The following is an 18,860-nucleotide window of genomic DNA, read 5'->3' as shown; positions in this document are numbered from 1 at the left end:
TATTTTCTATTTAGCCTTTATTTTAAGGTTCCTTCCAATGCAGTACAGTTCTCTACAGTAACTTCAGGGACATCAGGAGTGAAAAACCTGAGTTCCAGAAGACTTCCAGTAAACCCCTCCCACCCGCAGAAGTTTATTTTTCATTCTCTCCAGAAGCTCATAGTCATTCGTACACTTACAACCACCGTACATCACCCTGTGCCTATACAACTATGTAGGATTCACTTACAGGATTTCTGCAGCTTGTAAAGGAAGCTATGAGGTGTTCTTCACAGGGTTGTTTTTTAATTGTTAATAGAACAAACTCAAGCTATGGCAAATTTAATTAGAATAGAGAGAATGAACTTAGAAAGAAAAAAACAAGGTCAAGGTTTTAGTTTGAAGCTCATACAATGCACAGTGTTTAACTCAGTAACTAGAAAACAGGATCAGGATGGAGCATTTAGGGACCACAATTAGTGTTGTGCATGGGTTACAACTTGGAACCAGTGCAAACTGAAAGAAAACTTCCCAGATATGGGAGCAGAGTGTAACTTTCCATGCCAGCTGAGACCCTTCAAGTGGTAACAGAAGGTTAGGAAATAAGGGCCTCAACCTACATCTCAGGTGCCACATTTAGAAATGACTGGAGAGTCCCTTGGACATAAGGTAGTTCTCCCAGAGAAGGCATCCCACCATCCTCAGGTCTACGTGTTGCTCAAGGCTGTTTGATCTGAATGCAAACACTAACAGCAGAAAGGAGCAAAAATGGGGAGCATCAAGTGCAAAGCCCCAAAAACATTGTCTCCAATACCATCTAAACAGGAGATCAGGCCTGTGCACAATTCCAGGATGTGCTAATGTTACTCTGTACTCTTCTTGACCTATGCATTGCCTACACCTTTTCTGTTACATGTATATAAAACATGGGAGATTTTGGGAGATTTCTCATTCTCAGTTTTGCTTAAATGCTCCTTATTTTTGCATACAGAGGTGGCAGGCAAGATTTAGATGTGCTGGTTCAACAAAGAGTGACCAGAACCTCTTTAAGCCAGCTCAGCAAGACCAACCATAGACACAACCATATCATGTTAAGAAGGCGAGGTCCAGCATGCAGCTGTTTCTGCACAGCTCCTTTCCTAACAATACGAGCGTGCAAAACCTGGCTGGCTTATGGCGGGTGCCGGCACCCCCCAGGTAACACCTGGTAAAACAGACGCGGGTGGGTGAAGCTTCCCACAGGCCTCGCTCCGGCTTCTCCCACTCGAATCTCTAACAGTATTTCGGCGCCACCAGCACCGGCCGGGGGGACCGGGCAGTTCTCCCTTCCAGCCCTCCGCTCCTCTTGCCCCACCACGCCAGGAGACTCGACCCGCCACCCGGGAGCTGGCCGTAGCACCAGTACAGCGTGCTCCCGCGGCTGCGGGGGGCAGGAGCACCCGGGGGGCGGCACCGCCTGCCTCCGCGCTCCCACTGGCGTCCCCGGCCGGAGCCCCGGGCCTCCCGCCAGGCGACGCGACCGGCGCTTTCCGAGCTGCCCCAGAAAAGTTAGAGCCGAAGTCCCCGCGGCGAAACAAAAGATCGAGCGCGAGGCTCCCGGCGCCCGCCCGCTCCGGCCCCGTCGCCGCCCCGGGGGCGGGCGGGGAAGGGTCGCGCCGCCGCCGCCACACGCCGGGCAGGGGCGGCTCGCCGGGGGCGAGGCTGGGAGCTGCGCCAGGAGCAGGGATCCCCGCCTCCCGCAGGCTGCCGCCAACCCGTCACCGCTCTCCGGGCTGCGGCTCAGGCACGGCTCCGGCACCACCGGGCGGGGAGGCGGCGGGGGACAGTGAGGGGTGCCGGGCGCGGGGGGGCTCCATTCATTTTCGGGAGAGCCGACGGGAGCGGGTCGGGAAGGGGCGCACCGGGCCGCCGCCGGTCGAGGCCGCGCCGCGCTCTCCTCACCTTACTCTTCACTTCCACCGCGCTGCACTCCAGATACCGCAGACTCTGAGATTTGTTGAAACTCCGGTTCATCTTCCCGGCCCCGCTGCCTTCCCCTCCTCAGCCACCGCCTCCCGCCCGCCGCGGGCCGCGCGCCCCCGGGACGCCCCCGCGAGCCGATCGCCCCGCGCGCGGCAGGCGGCACGCGGCGCCCCGCTAACCGCTCCGCCGCTCACGGGCACTTTGTCCCGGGCGCGCCAATGAGAGCAGCCGCTCCGCCGAGGCTCGCGCTCCGGCTCCCAGCAGCCGCGCGCCCGCGGCTCCCGGCGGGCGGGCGCCTGGGCCGACAGGCCACGCCCATGGTCACGCCCACCCTCGGGGCTTGGCCCCGCCCCCGCCCGCCGGAGCCCCGCCCCTCGGCGGCCGCTGGTCTTCGGGTCCCACGCGTGTGCGCGGTACGGGGGAGGCTCGGAGACACCCCGGCCGAGCTGCCGTGCCGCAGGAATTACTAGGAGAGTTGGCCCTGGTGCAATCCGGTCCGGCCGATGCGGGACCGGCCTGCCGAGGACGGGCGGCAGCCGGGGCTGGAGGGGCTGTTCCAGCGCTGCTTTAAACCATTGCCCTGGAAGGTTGGCGGTGGTGCAGCTGCAAAATAAAATAGCTTTATATTGGGGTGGTGTTAGGCCTCTGGTGCTTCTTGGCAGGTGTGTGCACCTGCCTAGTTTTACAGTGGTCCCGCTGCCAAAGTCACTTAGCATACAGAAAGTACACACAAAGTAGAATCATAGAATAGTTTGGGTTAGAAAGGACCTTCAAAGGTCATCTAGTCCAACCCCCCCTGCCATGAGCAGGAACATCTTCAACTACATCAGGTCGCTCAGAGCCCCGTCCAGCCTGGTCTTGAATGCCTCCAGGGATGGGGCATCTACCACCTGTCTGGGCAACCTGGGCCAGTGTTTCACCACCCTTACTGTAAAAAAATTTCTTCCTCACATCTAGCCTGAATCTCCCCTCCTTCTGTTTAAAACTGTTACCCCTTGTCCTATCACAACAGGCCCTGCTAAAAAGTCTGTCTCCATGTTTTAAGTACTGAAAAGCCACAATAACCTCACCCAGAGCTTTCTCTTCTCCAGGATGAACAGTTTCAACTCTCTCAGCCTGTCCTCACAGGAGAGGTGTTCCATCCTTCTGATCATCTTGGTGACCCTCCTCTGGAACCTCTCCAACAGGTTTGTGTCTTTCCTGTGCTGAGAGCTCCAGAGCTGGATGCAGTACTCCAGGTGGGGTCTCAAAGTAGCTGCCAGATCATGATGTCCCCAAGACCAGGCATGCTCAGAGGTGCTTGCTATGTGCCACAGAGCCCCACGTGAACTTTCCAGACAGCTCTGATTACTTGTAAAGAGCATTGGGATCTGGAAAGTGCTGCAAGTCATTAATTTGAGACCACAGACCATCAGCTTTGGGAGGAAAGTTTGCACTACTCCCTCCTTGGAATAAATCAGTGGACTGCTTCCCTCCGCTAGCAGCTCTTAATGATTAGGTAGGTTATTCGTTTGAAAATCTCGAAGGAACTAATTTTTTTCCATCTTCTACCTTTATAGTTCTAACAGACTTTTTCCCTTCAGTCAATTTCTTTTAGTCACTGAGAGTCTCTGACAATGGTATTTTTTCCTACACAGTCGTGATGTGAAGAAGCTGAGGACAAAGCACAGACCTGTGAAACCAGTTTTCTACTGCCCGACATCTCTTAGGATTGTCTGCCCATCTAAAGAAGGAGCATAAAGTCCTGGCAGACACGATCACCCATTTTCCCTTCTCCAGACCCGCTGGGCAGGTGTCAATGGCAGTGACGGGGAATAACCATGAATTTAGGGGCAAAAAAAGATGAGTTGACTTTTTATGTGACTCCAAGTGGGAGGATCAAAGCATATGCCCCAGCTACAAACCAACTCCAGCTTACTGGAAAATGGACCTGAAATGAACCTTTGCATCATGTTCAGGGCTTGCACTGTTTTTGAGAGGCTTGCTGTAAGTTAAACTGGAAAAATAAAGTATAGAGAGTTGAGAAAGGAAATGTTTGTATGAACTTGATCTTTCCCTCTTTTTATCTTAGCATGAGCAATGCAGCGGCTTTGCTTCCCTGCTGTGATGGGCTGAGGCCGAGCTGTGGAGATAGAGCATCCCTGGGGTGCTCAGGGGCTGAACATCCCTTTTGGGAAGTTTCCATTTAAAGACAGACCTTGAAATCCAACAGCTGGATCCATATGGCTTAGTGGTTCAATGTCTGGAGCAACAAGGCCAGTTCACTGGAGTGAAGTTAATCAGTAGCTAAAGGACCAGTCTGGTCATGTAATCTCCAATGGGGGAAATACTGGTATTACTTGTGTCACTGGGAGCATTGGCAGGGACTTGAGGTGGGATATTATTCCAGCCCACCTGTCCTCCAGCTGACCCTTGGAAGGGGACCCTGCTGTTTGCTTTACCTCCTGGGTCATGAAAGAGCCATGGGAGTTCTCTTACACATTGCAGGCACATGGCGACATGGTTGAATTCAGAACCACAGCCACAGAGAAGGAAAGATCTGTACTGATTTTTGTTTAAAATTTTTAGTTTGTTTATTTTTTTTTCTAAGAAGGAGTAGGTTCTCAACAGTTTGCAACTAATAAGCAATTTAATTTTAGCCTTAACTTTAAATTTGGTACTTCTTGTATTTGTGATGTTCATTTGAGAAGTACAGATTAAACTAATTTGTCTTTTTTTTTAATGTTATGCTTCCTTCAGGGAGTGCATATACTTCATTACCATCTCTTTTATATTAATAAAGAGTCTTCAAACTAATAATGCCTACCAAGCTATGCCTAACTGGAATGGGAATTCAATGAAAATGAACAAAAATTATGTATTTTTGGATGAGATAAATGCTGGTAAACCATGCTGGATTAGTAAAGAATAAATTTACATTTTTTCAAAGCATAAGACAGGAGTTGATTTACCAGCAGGGCTAAGGGGACTTCCATGCTCCCTTCCCTATCAGCAGCAGCCATTGAAGATCCTGTTCATATTTCTGCCACCACATGAATACACAATCCTCTTCTTCTCATCTACCCTGTCTTTGAAGCTAATAGGTGCACTGAGGACACAAATTACTGTATTTGGGGAGTGGAGCTAATTTTTTTTCCATTTCTTCCATCCTACAAGAATTTAGAAGTGGTAGATCACTGCCTCTCCTTTAATTTCTTTGTTTTTATTTGTCATAAGAAGAACTGCTTTTCTGGTGTTCCATTCCTGGCCACTTTTTCAACCTTGCATTAAGCACTTATTTCAGTAAACAAGGTGAATGCAGTAATATGAATAAATATGCTCTTTATGCCTTCGAAGAGGCTATTGCTATCAAAAGTTCTTTTCAAACAACGTCAACAAAATTTGGTTTCTGCTGCTTTTTCTCAGTTGATCCGTTTGCCTCTTTAAAAAATTCTATTGGTAAACCTGAAAAAGATATTTTATTTCCATTATTTTTGTTCAGGTTTTAATATATGTTGCCATGATTTCAAGCATAACGATGAACACATTTTTAAAATAAAATGTTTTACTTACAATAAATCCAATTTGAGTTAAATATACATTATTTTGTAAATTAATATAAATAATTTTTAGCCACCCTGATCTGGGGAATGACCTGTTTCTGAATATCATTGGTTAGGCTAAAAATTGCATGGGTAGAGAGTCACAGTATGAAAAAGTAGCTGTATTCTTAAATCAGTAGAAATAGAATCATAGAATCATAGGATCATTTCAGTTGGAAAAGGCCCTCAGGATCATCAAGTCCAACCATAACCTAACTCTAGCACTAAACCATGTCCCTAAGAACCTCGTCTAAACGTCTTTTAAACCCCTCCAGGGATGGTGACTCCACCACTTCCTGGGCAGCCTGTTCCAATGTCTGACAACCCTTTCTGTGAAGATTTTTTTCCTTATATCCAATGTGAACCTTCCCTGGCACAGCTTGAGGCCATTTCCTCTCATCCTATCACTTGCTACTTGGGAGAAGAGACCAGCCTCCTCCATGCTACAACCTCCTTTCAGGTAAATACAATAATATTATATGTGTTTATGAAATAATATATTATATTACTTATTAATATTATTTATTAATATTTAATAATTTATTAAAGTGAATGGTTTGCCGTCAAGCTTCACTGCAATCCAGTTCAGTCCATTTTTGTAAATTCACAGTTGTTTGTTTTTTGTTTTTTGTTTTTTTTTGTGGGTGTGGGTTTTTTTATTTGTTTTGGGGTTTGGTTTTGTTTTTATTTTTTTTTTTCCCATTTCCAGATTACTTGCAGGTTTAACCCCTTTCCTCCAGAGAAGAGCTGAGGCACAATTAAGACAGCCTGAGAAAACTCCTTCTCTTGCCTCTCCTCCCCATGCCCGCGCTGTGCTGTAATGAGCAGTGGCTTCAGCTCCATGTACCAGCAGGAACCAAAACACCGCGTGTGCTCCCAGGCCATCCCAGCTTCAGGCTGCACCAGGCACTGCAGCTCCTACCAGCTGTTTTCCTCCTCAAACTCGGTTGCAAAGATGGTTTTAATTTAGCTGCTTTTGCTCAGGCACCTTTCAAGGATTCTTTTTTTTCTCAATGCTTGCCAAGGGCACCGCATTCCGTTGACAATTTCTTATAAATCTTCATCTGTTTTAGTAATCCATAGTTAGTTTACCCTGTTTCTGACCTGCAGAGCTTTTAAATCACGGCTTCTTCCCAGGTGCCCATCTCTCAGCCCTTGCTTGCAGCCTTGTCCCCAGATGCATCCAGAGCACAGGGGCACATTTGCTCTCACCCAGCCATGTTGCCCCTTTGTGCGTGCAGCACTGTACCAAATACCCTCATTTCTTGCCCTAAACTGGGCAGGGATGCCACAACCCTGGGATCCTGACAGGCCATTAAAAAAAAAATAAAATCAGATACTCCTGCTTTCAGAACGTTTTATTTATCAGATCAATGAAAGGTGCTGCAATGTGTGATTGACTCACACTCCTGCAATGCTCTTTTTCAGCATGCAGGGGGCTTCTCTCCGACTGGCTGCATGCCTTATTAGTATTAACAAGTCGTCAGCATACTCTGAGAGGTGAAAAAATACCCCAGACTCATATACAAGGATTTATTTTTCTCCTTTCCCCCCCTGTGCTGAATTTGCAAGAGTTATGAATAGTAAGTCCTAAGGGCTTGGGGGAGCTGCTGCAATGACAGGCTGGTTTTGATTTCTTGAAATGTAAACCAAAGTGAAGCATAGGACAAGGGACAGAAGAGTGGGGATGACAACTATTGTTTTGCTTGTAGCGAGCAGCGTTCCTGTCACAGTGAGGGTGGTTTCTACTTCATCAGCTGTGGGGGACAATGCCAGGGAACATTGGCTGCCCCAGTGAAGGAGCCTACCTGGAGGGGAGCAGGATGAATAATGCCACCAGCCACAGCAGTAATGGATGCTCCAGGACAGAAGACCAGCTGCTTCAGTGGTTTTCCATTGTCCCATCCCTCACGGTGGTGAAATGTCTCCTTTTTCTTTCCTCTTAAGAGCTTTCGCCTTCAGGCCTTCAACAGATGCATGTGCATTTAATAGCAAAAAGAGCGAAGAGGGGCGGGTGTTTTTTGTCAAGGGGTGGGGAAATCCGATGCTTCTTTTCTACCAGATGGTGAAGTATCAAGGAAACCTCTTGCACGACTTTACTACAAAATACTCCAAGAAGAGAGACCAAAGCTGTAGCTGAGGGAACGGGACCTGCTGAATTGCACTGCAGAGCTCATGAGCAAGCAGGGAGCAAACAGGCGTTTGCTCTCGCAGCTCCCAGAATTTCTCCAGAGAACTACTCCATGCTATTGACACCCTTTCTCTTTTTTGTTTCTGCAGAATTCTGCTCCCCTCCCCATCACTGGGCTTTGCCATCACTGTTTGGTGGCTGGCCGTGCCCCGAGAGGTCTCAGGATGGTGTTCATGATGGCTCTGCCCAAAAGCAAGTGGAAAAGTCACACTCACCTTCCCGCTTCAAGCAGGCATGTATGCTCAAAAAGTCCAGTCATAGCACTGGGAGTAGGAACTTGGCCTCAAAAGGGTGCCAGGAGGACTGTATTTTAGAGCTCAGTTTACTTCTGTTTTTGAAACAACACTGGGAAGGGAGCAGCATGAGTGCTGTCGATGTGCCGCAGGGAGCAGCATGAGTGCTGTTGATGTGCCGCAGGGAGCAGGTAGAGCTCCCCAGACTGTCCGCACGCAGGTGCTCTGGTTTCAGCGAGTCAGATACGTGCTCTTGGTGACGTATTGACACATGTCAGCGTGCAAATAATTCGGGAACCAAAGCTGCTGGGATGCCACAATCCCAGCAGCCAAACTCTGAGCATCACCAGCAAGTGGGTTGTCAGACTGATTATCCTCTTTCCAAATTACACCGAAACTGGAGTTATAAGTGACAGTGCTTTACAAGGATGGCAAAAGTGAGTTCGCTTTGCAGAGGTGAGTTTGGGGGTGGGAGGAGGGAGGAGAGAAGATTGTGGTCCTTGTTCTGCCTTCAAAGTATGCTCTGGCTGTATCAATTGCCAGGATAAGTTATTTCCCAGAAAAATATTCAAACTATATTTGTTCTGCCCATGTATTTGTTGAATTGTATGATTTTTTCTCCCTTTCAATTGCTTCGATTCTTGGTTTTCCTTTCTTAACTAAGGAAAAAAAATATGAAAAAACAATATAAACTCCCAGATGTCATTAATTTCAGCAGAAGAATAGATCTTATCCTCCACAAGTTGTCCAGAATCAAGCCCTTCTCCTTCCACATGGGGTAAAATTGTTGTTTACAATGTGATTTCTTGCCATGGAACATTGGAATCAGCACAAATTTTATGTGTGGTAGCTTATAAAAATCACATAAACCAGCAAGGTTTCAGTATCCACTGCATGCTTTTATAACTTGATAGTAGGTGTAACAAAAACTAATTAAAAAAAGAGAAGAGAAAGGGAGAAAGCAGAGGTTTTGGCAAAGAAGGTGATTTCATTGGTTGGTAGTATGGGTTTGGGACATTCAATGGCTGTTCAAGAAGCACTGAGTTAATTTTTAGAAAGCTCTTTAAGTCTCTAGATGAAAGCTGTTGTGCAGATAGCAGTTACTTATGATATTAGAATGATGAATGGAAATACTTTTAGAATATAATTGATTTAAAGGCAGCACTGCTGATCACAGGCCTGGGAATGTCTGCCCAGTTCTCTTCCCTGGAGAGAAAGCTGTGCTTCACTTTGTCAATTTAATTGTTGGTCCTATATATACAATAAATTGAAGCATAATTGTAAGTTGGCAAGTGCAGGATACATCTTCTAAATAGTCCAGTACTATCAAATAATTTATGCAGTTAGCATTATCTTTATCTTCCCAAGCACCTTTTGTGTGTGAAACTATTGAAGCACGCACTATGACACTGCAGTAATTCTTCTGCAGTAGCTACCACATTTTCTAATGGAGTTAAGCTGACCACATCTTCCTTAAATTAATAAATGGAAAGAAAAGTAGTACTGTTAATTTTCAGAGTTAATGTCTATACAAGAAAGCTGCTATCATGAAGGTACAATCATGCCTTCCTTCTGCTTATGGCCCAACTGCTTATCCAACTAGCTTAGTGAACAGAGAAACCTGCCTGTGGCACCCATCTGCAATTCTTAATCAAAAATGGGGTTTAATCTCTTTTGTGTAACCATTTAACTCATATGAATGCCATTGGCCATTTTTATTAGCCCTGGCAGCTGAAGCATGGAGTTTGGTAACAAAGTAGGAGAATATGACTTTTGCCTAGCCTAACTCAGTCCCTTGCCAAAAACACAGAGAGCTTTTTAGGCTGGCATGGGATGCAATTAACTGGAAGAAGCAACTAGAATCTTAATTAAAGTATAATTTATTAAGAACTTCCACTTTGGAAGTGACTAAAGGTCACTTTAACTAAATTAACTAAATACTCCTGACTTCCAGCTTTATGCAATTTGTAAGGTACTGTGTCTAGCTATTAAGTCAAGCACTCTCAGTAGTGGTTAGTGGTGTCACCTGCTAATAAGAGAAAAAAATAAGAAACTGTCCTAACCATGTGAGTCGTACAACATACGATTCTTGACTCTTTGCTTACTGACTTGAATCCCTAAAAAATGTAACACACTGCAGCTGAAAGCTTCTTAGCTGAAAAAAAAAGGTCAGATGACTTTCTAAGTCTGCTCTTTGCAAGGTTGGAGGTTTTTTTGGCAGATCCGCTAGACCAGTGGCAGTGTTAAGATAAAGATAGATTCAAAGATGTAATTCCTGATTAATAGTAATAATTTTAAAAAAGATTAGAGGGAAAGGTCACATATATTCACATAGCAAAATCCATCCAATGTTTGCCAAACCCCTGCACATAGCTGTGCCAGGTTGAAATCACCTGATCTTGTCAGGATTACCGAAGAAAACTCCTGTATGGAAAGACACTGTGAAGCTCTTAATTGTCTGGGACTGGACATAATCTCTTGCTTACCCACCTGATTTGCAGAGAGATTTGCCAAGAAGCGGCTTACTACATTTGGGATGTCTTTCAACATGCCTTTGTGCCCTGCAAACACTAAAGTTTTAAATTGTTTGTGCACAATTAATCCTCTCCAGAGCTTCCAGCAAGGGCAAACAGTCTCATGTGAGGCTGGAAGGAGTCCTTCAAGGCAGCTGTTCAGAAATACATGAAGCATGAGGCACATTATATCTCTTCCCACAGGCTGAGGGCCAGATGTTCAGTGGGTGTAGAGCAGCAGAGCCTCAGTGTGACTTTTTTGGGGGGGCCACAGTGGTTCATATCAGCCAAGAATGTGGCCTTAAGTTTTTCAGTCAAGAGACTCCTCCTGACCTCTGTGGCTGAAGGACCCAGTTTTGTGATCTCTGGTCTAACCTCCATCCCACACTGACAACCTCCATGAGGTGTGAAGGGATGAGAAGTGTTGAGGATTACTGGCTCAAGGTGCTGAAAGGAGGAATCTCTCAGAAGATTCCCGACACTCTTTCTTCGGGCCAATTTGCTGAAGTCATCACAGGTTTTTAGTTGTAGTGCATTTACATATTTTCCTGCCCGTGTTTCTGCTGCTAGCGATGTACGTAGGTTCTTTATCTGTGTTTCCTCCCAAAGCAAGTTCGCTTTTGCACTCTCTTAAGTTCAGGAAATGAGAATATTTCTATGCAAGGGTGATGTTTCTCTACTTTTTTTTTGGTTCCTTCATAACTTGCGCCTTCCTGAAGCATGAACGAGGATTACTTGTGGGAGTATGGATTTCAGAATCAGGCCTTTTGGCCATTTTGATAGTGACATGGGAGGAAAAACTGTTTCCCAGAACCAAACAATTTTATTGCATTCCAGGATCATGTGTAAAACAGGGAACCATCTGTTCAACAGCATTGCCGCTAAGTATGGTTCTGCCTGTAGCTCACCAGTATAAGCAGTTAAACAAAGGAGCCTCAGTTTTCAATGACAAGTTTGTCTTCAAAATACAAGACACCAGTAAAAAGGGCTTCATCATAATTTGCACATTTGTCAAGGTGTATTTTCTTAAATACTCTTTTGAGTGGTAAGGCCTCCGCAGAGTAGTATAGTGCTACAGCAGTCACTCCTAAATTGAGCCTTCTCTGAGATCAGTTTTGCCAATTCCTCTAAATCTGCAATAATGAATAAATAATAGAAACATTAACCTCAAAACTGATGGATTAAAATTGGGCTGAAATAGACTTCCTTATTTTTCCTCTGACAGCTTGAAGAGTTTTGTACAAAGGGTGCTTGAATGCAGCACTCTAGGTTTAGGCCAGTTTATCACAGTGATTCTGCAATAAAATGATTATTAAATAGAAGAGAGACAATTTAACTTATGAGAGTCATCTAACTATGGGCTAGTGCCTGGGATTTTTATCGTCACCATGAACATCAGCAAGTTTTGCTTAGCAAGTACAATTAAGGCCTTCTGGAAACTCTAGGTAGGGGTTTTATAGTTGCTTAATTCTGTAGATCTCAGTTTCTAAGGGTCTGCTTTGAGTAACCTTAAAATTTTTTTAATGATCTCTCCATCTGAATGCTCGAGACTCCCCTAACATCTCAGAAACTGATATGAAAGAGTAAAATGCCATTTCAGGGGCTGCTTGCCTGTGGAAAGGGATCACTGGCTGGCTGGGAAGTCAGCCTTGCCAGTGCACATGGTTTGCCTGCAGGCAGGCAGTGATGCCCACAAAGCCCCGTTTGCCCCAGCTGCCTTGTGTCCAGCCCTTTCCCTGTGGCTAGAGGAGCAAGGGAATATTTGTGTGGCTCTCCAAGTACCCAGCTTCTGGATAGTGGCAAGAGGGCTGGAAGGGAGATGTCTCCTGAGACAGGGTCTGAAGTTGTTTTTTCCTTTCCTATGAAGGTTCAGAGGCAGGGCAGGTTATCTAGGGAGCCTCATTCTACCCTTTCCTGCCTGAAGTTCACCTGGGCACCTCATGTGTCCCAGCACAGCTCTGCAGCCATGCCAGCTCTTTCCTATGGTTTTTCTATACACATGGCTCTAGGATGGTTGTCAGCTCTAGGATGGTTGTCTGGAGGTTGTCAGCAGCTTCCCTGATATCCTATGATGTCTGGGATCTATCACAATGGGTGGCCTGTAGGGCACAAGGGAGACGGGTCTGACTTTCCTTGGGTTCATCCATAGCTGTAAGCATCATGAGGGCCAAGTGATAGGCAACAACAGAGAGATATAACTCCTGGGCAATTAAGAGTCATCCCTCGCCTGATTAATGACTCATATATGTATGGGTGCCCTTGGGAATGCATCTATGGCAAGGCCATGGCTGGCTCTCTGGTTTTTGAAAGGGGGCAGCCCAGGCTGGCGGTGCTTCCAGAGCACCGAGGTAGGGAGAAGTAATGAATGTTGAAACTCTCAATGATTTTCTTCACTGTAAGAAAACTTAGGATTTTGCAGGGGCAGGATACATGAACCATTAATTTTATCAGCAACAAGTCAAAATGTGTTGATCTTCTGGCAGGTAGGAAGGTACCTAGCAGCTGAAGAGGAGAGGCCAGGGGAGGGCTTGGGCTTCAGAACCAAGTAGCACATATAAACTGGTCCCTCAGCTTCTTCATTTGTAAATCAGAATGAAAAAAAGAATAGATGTATCTCTGCATCACAGGATGAGCATGAGGCTTAATTAACTTGTGTTTATGACACCCTGCCATAAAAGTGTTAAGATAATTAGAAACTTCATTCTTACATCTGTTCAGGCCTACTCCGGTGGGGCCACAACCCACGATTAAGTTTTCTAGCAGATGTCACAATGCAAATGGTGACAACTAGTAAGCGGGAGTACAATAACGAGGAGCACGAGCGTCACTTCTCCCTCTGAGAACAGGCACACTCAAGTCATCACTGCTGTCCACACACCCTCATGTTGGGTGAGGTCCCTTTGAGGGACCTGACCCTGCACCTCGGTGCCACTTGGCTCCATGTCCAGGGGGAAAGGGAGTCTATACTGAAATGTGGTTTTTGTAATAAGCATCTAGCCTCTAAAAGCAGGCTAATCCGTTCCATGCCTTCTACCCTCACTGCAGGCAACTGCAGAGAGAGGCACTTGCCATTGGAAAGGGTGTTTTATTGATGCCGTTAAGGAGCGGAGTGACATCATTTGAATTTTTTGGAACAATGGCCTTTTTCCCACAACTGCCTTGGCTTCTGTTCCCATTGCGCTGGCGCCATGCGACTGGCTGGGATCTGACGTTACTGGTGATGCTGGGTGCCAGGAGAAAAGCAGTCTCTGAGGAGTGGGTGATCGAGAGGAGTCAGAAAACGCTGACAGGCCCTGATTAGTTTTTTTGTGTGTTACGGGGAGTGATGGCATTTGGTTTTGTCCTGCTCTGTATTTCAAACTTGTAATTTGTTAGGAAAATGCCTGCCTGCAGAGCACGGATCCAGCTTGTTGGTATTGAAGGTGCTGGAGGTAGAGACACACATGGACCGAAGGGAGCCAAGCTTGAGTACTCCAGGCAAGGGCTGGAAGCTCATTGGACTGGAGTCAGGTACTGATGAGCTCAGGACACACTACAGGATGGAAATAAAACAGGATCCTATAAATAATGACTTCCCTCATCACTTTCTTTCCTCTCCAAAGCAGGTCAGTTCTTTGCATTAAGGTGAATCTTGGTTCTCCTGCTCTTCCCCTGCTGCTTCCCTAAATTTCTTCAGGTTCCTTTGTTTCATCTTATTCTTCCCTCTCAGCCCAGCCTGATGCTTGTTTCTTCTGGTGCAACTTGGAGATGTTTCCCATCAAGCCTGAGGTTCCTGCTGTTCACAGGAGTGAGTGATGGCCCTCCTACACCGTTTGGGTGTCTGGACCCAGCATGACCTGCAAGAGGTAAGTGTGCCTAACCTGGGGAGGGTTTTCACAGGCTAAGGGTTTGGAAAAAATTAGATGCATGTCAGTGGTGATGCTAGAAGTCTCCTACTCAACAAAACACTGTGCAAATATCTTCTATGTGAATACGATCTTTTTCTCAAATCCTGCTAACATTAGTAATTTCCAAATGAAAGATCACACAATTTACTTCTTTTAAGTATGGATAAGAGGTACATTCCCTAGCCTGTTCCTTGGCAGTGGTGGAGCTGTTTTGCCTGAGACAAACAATACAAAATAATCCCAGACAACCCCCTCCAAACCACAAAAATCCCAAACCAAAATCAACTCCCGACAAGACTAAACTAGCCTGAAGTAGGCACTCAGGGAAGATTTCAGCTCACCCACTTTTGGCAGTGCCATAAGAAAGAGAAGGCAGGATCTTGTGCCAGGAAACACCAAGCAACTTGAATGTGAGGAGGGCTGTCCGTCTTGCCCGCTGTGGCTGACCTGGACACTCAACACCCCATCTTGACTGTGTTGGCTCGTGAAGCAGGTAGTCTCTATTAGGAATTCCTGCTGGCAAGCTCACACCTGAAAAGCAGCTCCAGCAACCTTTTTTTTTTTTTTTTTTTTTAATGCAAAGCAGTATGAAGTATGTGAAGCAGTAAGGACTACGTGAGGCCGCTTGGGTAATCATTGTGCAGAGACATAGTACCTGCTTTCTAAAACAACAGTCTCCTGGGACATTGATTCACTGCTAGTTGAAAAGATAAATTGACTCTTGGGTTTATTAGGAAATGAAGGCTAAAGCTTCAGCAATGCTATTATAGAAACCCACAGTGAGCATCTCTCTTGAATACCTGGTGTGTGGTTCTCGTCCTGTCTCTCAAAGATGGCATAGCAGAATTTGAAAAAGTGCTGAAAGGGCCAACGAAGCTGGCAGGATGTGTGATACAGCTTCTCTACTGCAGAAGATGACCTAAAGCTCCACAGTCTGGAAGGAAAGAGGACTGAGAGGAGAAACTGGAGAGGTTCTAAAATCATTAAGTGAATGAAAAAGGTAAATAAGGAGTAATTAATGACACTGTGTCATAACACAAGGATTAGAAAACTTCAGGTAGAGTTATCAGATACCAAGTTTAAAGCACAGAAGAGAAAGTATTTTTCTCCCATAGCACACCATTAAAGAGTGGGATGCCGTAGAATGATGTGAAGGCTAAAAGACTGAATTAGTTCGAAAACAATTCAACTCATGGAAGAAAGGCTATCAAGGCTAATAAACACAGAGCTGCAGATACATTCTTTGACTAGAAACCTCTGTGCTGCCAGCTGCTAGAAGCCAGAAGAGCACACCAGGAGAAGCAATACCATATGTTCGGTCTAGTCTTTGATTTTTTTCTGTTTGTTTGTTCTTTTTCTGTTAACTCCTAACCTTCCTCAGAACCTAAAGGCTGAGTGACATTACATATGTGGTTGTTCTTCTACTAACAGTGCAGCAACTGTGGAAATGCACCATCTATCATTTGAGGCAACTGGGAAAGCAATGTGGCCAAGATGAGGTTCTCTGGGCTGGAAGTTCATGAACACAGCACCAGCAGAGCTACAGCAGGGATCAGTTTTTACTGTTCATTTTCAACAGCAAATAACTGCTCGGAACACTAGTCTTTTCCAGCTAGGTTTGGTGGATTGTGCTTTCTTAGAAAGTTTGCAGTCTATAAAATAGCCATAAGAATGACAAGTACAAAGTATGTTTTTGCTGAATGCTAGCCTTCTCTTTTCATAAAATGTATGAAATTTGGAGTAATATGCAGCATATTTAAAGTTATATTATAAAGTTGCCTCAAAACCACTTCTTAGGGAAACAATAATTCTTTGGGAAAAGTGCCAGCTGAGAATTAATACTGATAAAATCCACATTTTTCTTCCTGGGGATTCTCATGGGAAATGTCTAGTTTGTTATTTCAAATTATTTTCAGAAAATTTGCTACCAGTTTTAAGTGTTTCGGAAAAAGATTAAGTGAAGGGGTAGGTGACAGCAATAAATACAAAACAAGAGTCGGGAACTCTGTGTCACTGAGCTTGTCACATATGGTTTGAATGCTCCTGAGAAGTTATCTTGTGATCTATTAGTTTTTAAGCCAGCTACCAGGTTGCAGGAGTAGGTCTCCCAGTTCAAATCAGCTTCAAGGTGGATGAGTTAAGAATGTTCCTGGAAAATAAAAGAGAGAAACAAAAGTATCTTTTTTCCTTTTAATACATTGCCAACAGGAAGAGTTAGTTAACAGGGACTGGAAAGCCAGGACTTGGGCCTCAGACATAGCAGCAGGAAAGTTAAAATGTGAAATTCTGCCACTAATGAACCTAAGACAATTGGCAAGTCATTATCTCCTGACAGAGAAGCCGGAAAAGTGGTGTGAGGCAGAAGAGCTTGTGCTGCCTGCAGGACAATTTTGGCTACTAATGAACCTGTATGAATAAAAGAACATCAAATTCAGGCCAAGAGTCCTTCTCATTTGTTTATTTCTTCCTGTAGGAATTGGAAGCTGCTCAGTACACTGCTGTCTGAGGCCTTCAGATTTCATCCAGCACCATGCATCCTTCAAATAAAGGAGCTCAGATTTGTTGCTGATAGAAATGGGTAGCTTGAGACAACTGCATTTTTCAGATCCCCCATGTTGTGCCTCCTCTGCTGCCCACCACTGCTTCATTGTGAGGTTGCTGATGATGCTGAAATGATGCCTATGGCTGGGCACAGCTCCTTGCTTTTACCTCAGTGTTCTCCACAGTCATTCTTCTCGACATGGCAGCCTGGGCAATTTCAATCCACTTCCTTGTTTCCCCAGCTGGGGGTAACCTCATGACTTTGTGATACAAGTATGCTTCCTGCTAGAAAAGAAAGTCATATGGATTTTTTTTCCCTTTTCACTGACGATATGGATTCACAGCATCTTCCAGTTTAGAGCTAAGCTTTTCTGTTATTAGTAGCAGGTCTGTGTTGGCATTTTATTCATAACTGACTGCAATCTGTCATTCAGCTCTTTCATGTCTTCCTCAGCATCAGTGGTAGGACATCAGACTGGACTCAGATTTCAGACTGAGCTTTTGATACCAGGCCCCACACCATGATAAGGTTTTCCTCTGGCCTTTAAGAACACACCACCCCAAACTTCATCATCCCCTCTCCATCTATATTTACACATCATCTTGTCATTGCCTGATACAAGATTTTCCTTCCATCAGGCCACAGACCACTTACTCTCCAAATGCCCTCTGTTCATTTCACCAAGTCCTCGTAATTTCTGACTGTTTTTCACATTTCTCTAGCTATTATGGGCAGCCTGGTATAAAGCATTCCCAGTTCTATTTTTAAGAGGAAGGCAAAGTTCTTTTGTGGTTAATGTGTTGCCTTGGTTTAGCACTTTTACATTAACCTACATTTGGTCCACCATGGAGTGATGAACTGTCACTCCAGCTTCCCTAAATGTTACAAGATGGCTAGCCTGTATTGCCCAGTGGAAAGCAGCAGAGACAGTGAAGCCTGTCCTGGAATTAGGCTGGATTTTATATATAATAAGATTAAAGTTTTTACTGACCTTCGTCAGGCATTTCAGCATTGGTTCCATCCTTGACAGTGCAGAGAATGTACGCTTACACCCAAGAGATGCAACATTCAATATTCAGTGTGTAGGGGAATAGTGGTTTCAGCTTTGCTTCCTGAAGCACAAGCTTGCATGGAACAGCTGTTTATTTCCAGTGATAAAGAGGGAAGAACTCCTCATTTCTCAGAGCTTTTGGAAAGAAAGAAGGTGGTGAGAGAGGGAAGAAATTATGGAGACAAAGTAGTCAGAAAAACTTGTTTCCCACCCAAATAAAACACGCAGGCATAGTATAGTTTTCCTAAAAGAACCTGATATTAAAAATGTTATCATTGCTGGACTATGGGAAAGGAAGCATTTTGCCTTCTCATCTCAGCTTGGTTTCAGCAGATAGGCAGAACTAAAACTGCCTTGCACAGCTCACCGAAGATGAATTTGCTTATCTTAAAACTGATGTTTTCCAACTGGATCTCAAATCCTGACCATATGAAGGCAGCTGCATATGCAGTGAAGGAGAGCATTCACAGAGCTGTGATGTGAGCTGTGGCCGTGAGATGTGTTGAAGCCAATCGAACTTTGGTTCCTGAGTTCAGGAAAAAGTTTCATGGATGGCCTGGGAATTGTGTATGCTTGGTGCTTCATAAAAAGGGCTCATTTATTAAGGACGTTCAAAGTAGAGTCCCATGACGGGCTGTTGATTGAAAGACGGAACAAAGGGGTGAAGTTTATGCAGTTTGTGGATGACACCAAGTTTGTGCTGCCTGGCTACGAACATCCATCTCTGGGAGCGAAGAGCATGAGGCTGGAACTCGTGGTAGGACCCACAAGCCGAGCTCCAGCAAGCAGCAGGAGTCACATGCAGATGTTGGTTTCCCAGCCCAGGCACACCATGTACCATTAACAATGCCAGGGACCATTCCCAGGAGACAAAACTTGCTAATTCTGTTATTAAAAAATTTTATTCAAATTGTTGAACAA

General features: G+C 45.2%; 1 protein-coding gene across 2 annotated transcripts in view; it reads right to left on the bottom strand.

Annotated features, from left to right (window-relative positions):
* PARD6G (par-6 family cell polarity regulator gamma) overlaps positions 1-17,940 on the bottom strand; it is an 86,146-nt gene extending 68,206 nt beyond the window's left edge. The window contains exons 1-2 of one of the 2 annotated variants that reach the window (XM_082045073.1): positions 17,880-17,940; positions 17,056-17,172 (exon numbers count right to left, since the gene is read on the bottom strand). In XM_082045073.1, coding sequence (XP_081901199.1) covers positions 17,056-17,172; positions 17,880-17,909 — 147 coding nt within the window. In that variant the 5' untranslated portion in view covers positions 17,910-17,940. Of the gene's footprint in view, positions 1-1,920; positions 2,220-17,055; positions 17,173-17,879 lie in introns of those variants that run through there. The other variant, XM_082045074.1, reaches the window with a different exon arrangement.
* Between the last annotated feature and the right edge of the window lie 920 nt (positions 17,941-18,860).

The sequence above is a fragment of the Streptopelia decaocto genome (assembly GCF_964273445.1).
Source record: "Streptopelia decaocto genome assembly, chromosome: 2".
Taxonomy (NCBI): domain Eukaryota; kingdom Metazoa; phylum Chordata; class Aves; order Columbiformes; family Columbidae; genus Streptopelia; species Streptopelia decaocto.
The sequence above is the reverse complement of the archived record's forward strand: the minus strand, read 5'-3'. Positions and strand labels throughout refer to the sequence as shown.